The following is a 3,020-nucleotide window of genomic DNA, read 5'->3' on the forward strand; positions in this document are numbered from 1 at the left end:
GGGGGTGTATATATATATATATATATATATATATATATATTGGACATGTTAACCTCTCTCACCCCCTCATTTGTTTCTCCACTAGAAGTAAGTAATGTATGCAAAATTCCATCCAGATAATTTGTCATTTAGGGTGTGTTCAAAGAATGTATCTTTTCAAAGTTTTTGTTAACTGATAATATGTTGAATGTTTCTGAAGTCAGAGATGAGGGGCAGTTGTGGCCTAATGGTTAGAGTCAGACTTGTAAACAGAAGGCCACGGGTTAGAGTCTCGGTACCAGAAGGGATTGCATGTGGGGGGAGTGAATGACCAGCGCTCTCTTCTCTTCCACCCTCAATACCACGACTGAGGTGAGACCCTTGAGCTAGACACGGTCCCCCAACTGCTCCAGATGGTGCGTGTGTTCACGGTTTGTGGGGATGGGTTGAATGCAGAGCACAAATTCTGTGTATGGGTCACCATACTTGGCAACATGTCACGACAATGGCAGAACATACGAGTGTTCATTCCTAGGTCTGCGAGCTGGGACTCGAACTCGGGACACCTGAAGCGCAATGTCCACAAAGCTATCGGCGAAAGTGTAATTTAACATTTTAAGACTAATAACTGTTCTGTGTTCTCGTTTTTGACATAATATACAGTTTACTAATGGTTTTGTATAATTGTTTGGGCTGTCAGTTTATCGCATTAACTTCATTAGTTAGTTATATAAAAGATAACGCAATTAAAATATTTTAACGCAGTTAATGCACTGGCCCCGCCCCAGACCTATACGTCATCTTACACTTCATACAGTTGACTTTTGACAAATATGATGCAGGGCAACACCTCCATAAATGCAGTTATGCCCTAAAATTCAAGATATTGGTGCAAAAATTTGTTTTTGTCTCATATTTATATCATACGATAAGCGATATCACACGAGCACCGAGAGCAATATCACATGCGTGCTGTTTGTCCCGAATATCACGAGTTTAAATGTGATTTTATACAACAGTTCAGTAAATAAGAATTTGATATTGTGTTATATTTTAAACACAATATTATGTGTTTTTGCTCAATTTTGCAAAGAATATATTCCCTTTAAAGCCATAGCAGAATTGTTGTGCGTCTCTGAGCAACACAGCAGTGTTTAGTTTCTGAATCAATCTGCATTTTGAATGAATTAAGAATACATTATATTATATATTATATATATTAAGAATTTCAACTTTGTTCAGCACACCCTAAATGTAGTCCAATCTCTGCGAAATTTGGTTTGTTTCCATTTCTCATTAACTGGGAGGGTGAGAGCAGAAGATTTCAAAAGTCCAAAAATAAGGGCCACCCTATTGAACACATATGATAAGTGGTAAAGATACCTTAAAAACAGCTCGGTCCCTCATCAGACGATCAGTCACGGTTTTCCTTGGAAGCTCTCTTGTGGTCTGAAGTTCTTCATTCCAGTCCCGGGCCTTTGTTCAACACAGAGGAATTGATTAAAATCGATTCATGTAACTGGCTTGTGTGCTGACTTTCAACATGTTTACCAGAGCAGGCACGTGTTCTTCATAACCCAGGCTGAAGGAGCTGACATCCTCTGCTCGAAGACAGTCCATTGTATGGTCAAGTGCTGGAGCAGTCCAGCTGAACAACTGGAAAGGTGTAGCAATCCTTTCAAAGGGGTGTGTGGACCCTCTAAAATAAGAGAGAAGTTAGAGTTCAATCATTTTTAAAGTAAATTTTGTACAACTATAATTTTATTTAGACCAGTACATATTTTGCAGGTCAACAAGACTTAAACATATAAATAAATTCATTTAAATACATTTCCTCAATAAATAAACAGTTCTAATTTTTAGGATCATTATGATTTTTTTGCACATTTTCCTCTAAAGGCTCAGTACTGTTATCAAAAAATAAATTTGTTTATTCTTATTTACTACGATTATCATTAGATTTTAATAATCTCATTGCTGTGATAAAGTTGAACTGATTTTCAGCTAAAAAAAAAATATATATATATATTTTTTGTATTACATATTATATTTTTGATATTTTAACTTATGTATTTAAACAGGGCAACAAATATCAAAAATATTTTACAATGTAAAGTACTATAATGCATAAATACCACTGTAGAATGTTTTAGCTAGAAATTGTGGCTTTTAATTGAGTAAAATTTAGGTGCAGTACCCATGCTTTAGCTCAGTTTTTTGGTACTCTTTTACTCCTTGTGAGAACTGGCATACCTCCTTTTCAGCAAGGCACTGAAGTTCTTCTTAAAAACTGGACTGATATGACCCAGGAGATCTAGCAGAGAGTACTTAAATGTATAATTACATTGTAACAAGGACACCTTAACAAAATGAAAAGTGAAAAATAAAGTGTAACCAAAAGTCTTTTAAAATGTATTAAGAGTGCAATGTAAATGCTGATTATTAGTTGTTTTAGACCCTTTTTACTAGTTAGTACTGAGATCATCAAAGACAACAGCTTATTCTGTTGCATTTCTAACATAAAGATCAACTGACAACAACAGCGAAGCAGTTGAGCAAAAAAACAAGAAGGATTTAGATTCAGTCGTTTGTTTTACCTGAAGTGTCCTCTTTGGTCAGATGTAAAATAAAGAGAAATGTCCAGGTTAGAATAAGGTTTCTCATTGCTGTAACTAAACCAGTCCAGTGTTCATATGACTGACTAGACTGTCTCTCTCTTTCCACTTGATCCCAAAAGCTTCCTTCTTGTGTGTGTGTGTGTGTGTATGTGTGTGTGTGCGTGTGTGCATTAGTGTGTGTTTTAGAGAGAGAGAGAGAGAGAGAGAGAGGAGAAAGACTTAACTGAAGTTCAAAAGTCTCGCACTTGAGCATTGTTTAAGAATGTAAAAAGAGAAGCATCTCTACAGATGATGCATCAATGTCAGCTACACAATAGTGTGTTAACATGAGTTCAGTTCAGAGATCTTATCATCTAGTAGAAGTACTTAACAACAACCTCTGTGTGTGTGTGAGTGAGAGAGAGTGTGTGTGTGTGCAAACGT

The 3,020-nt window shown here is 36.2% G+C and overlaps 1 protein-coding gene and 1 long non-coding RNA gene across 2 annotated transcripts in view; both read right to left on the minus strand.

Moving 5' to 3' along the window:
• LOC107693769 (uncharacterized) overlaps window positions 1-2,654 on the minus strand; it is an 8,885-nt gene extending 6,231 nt beyond the window's left edge. The window contains exon 1 of the mRNA XM_016493284.1: window positions 2,577-2,654. Within this exon, the coding sequence (XP_016348770.1) occupies window positions 2,577-2,643 (67 nt within the window). The 5' untranslated portion in view covers window positions 2,644-2,654. The remainder of the gene's footprint in view (window positions 1-2,576) is intronic.
• LOC107693771 (uncharacterized) lies at window positions 1,368-2,284 on the minus strand. The gene is made up of 3 exons (XR_001634787.1): window positions 2,233-2,284; window positions 1,531-1,678; window positions 1,368-1,455 (listed from the first exon to the last, which is right to left on the minus strand). It is a non-coding gene; the product is annotated as an uncharacterized LOC107693771 (long non-coding RNA).
• Window positions 2,655-3,020: the final 366 nt, after the last annotated feature.

This window comes from Sinocyclocheilus anshuiensis, unplaced genomic scaffold, assembly GCF_001515605.1.
Source record: "Sinocyclocheilus anshuiensis isolate Anshui unplaced genomic scaffold, SAMN03320099.WGS_v1.1 scaffold1986, whole genome shotgun sequence".
NCBI lineage: Eukaryota > Metazoa > Chordata > Actinopteri > Cypriniformes > Cyprinidae > Sinocyclocheilus > Sinocyclocheilus anshuiensis.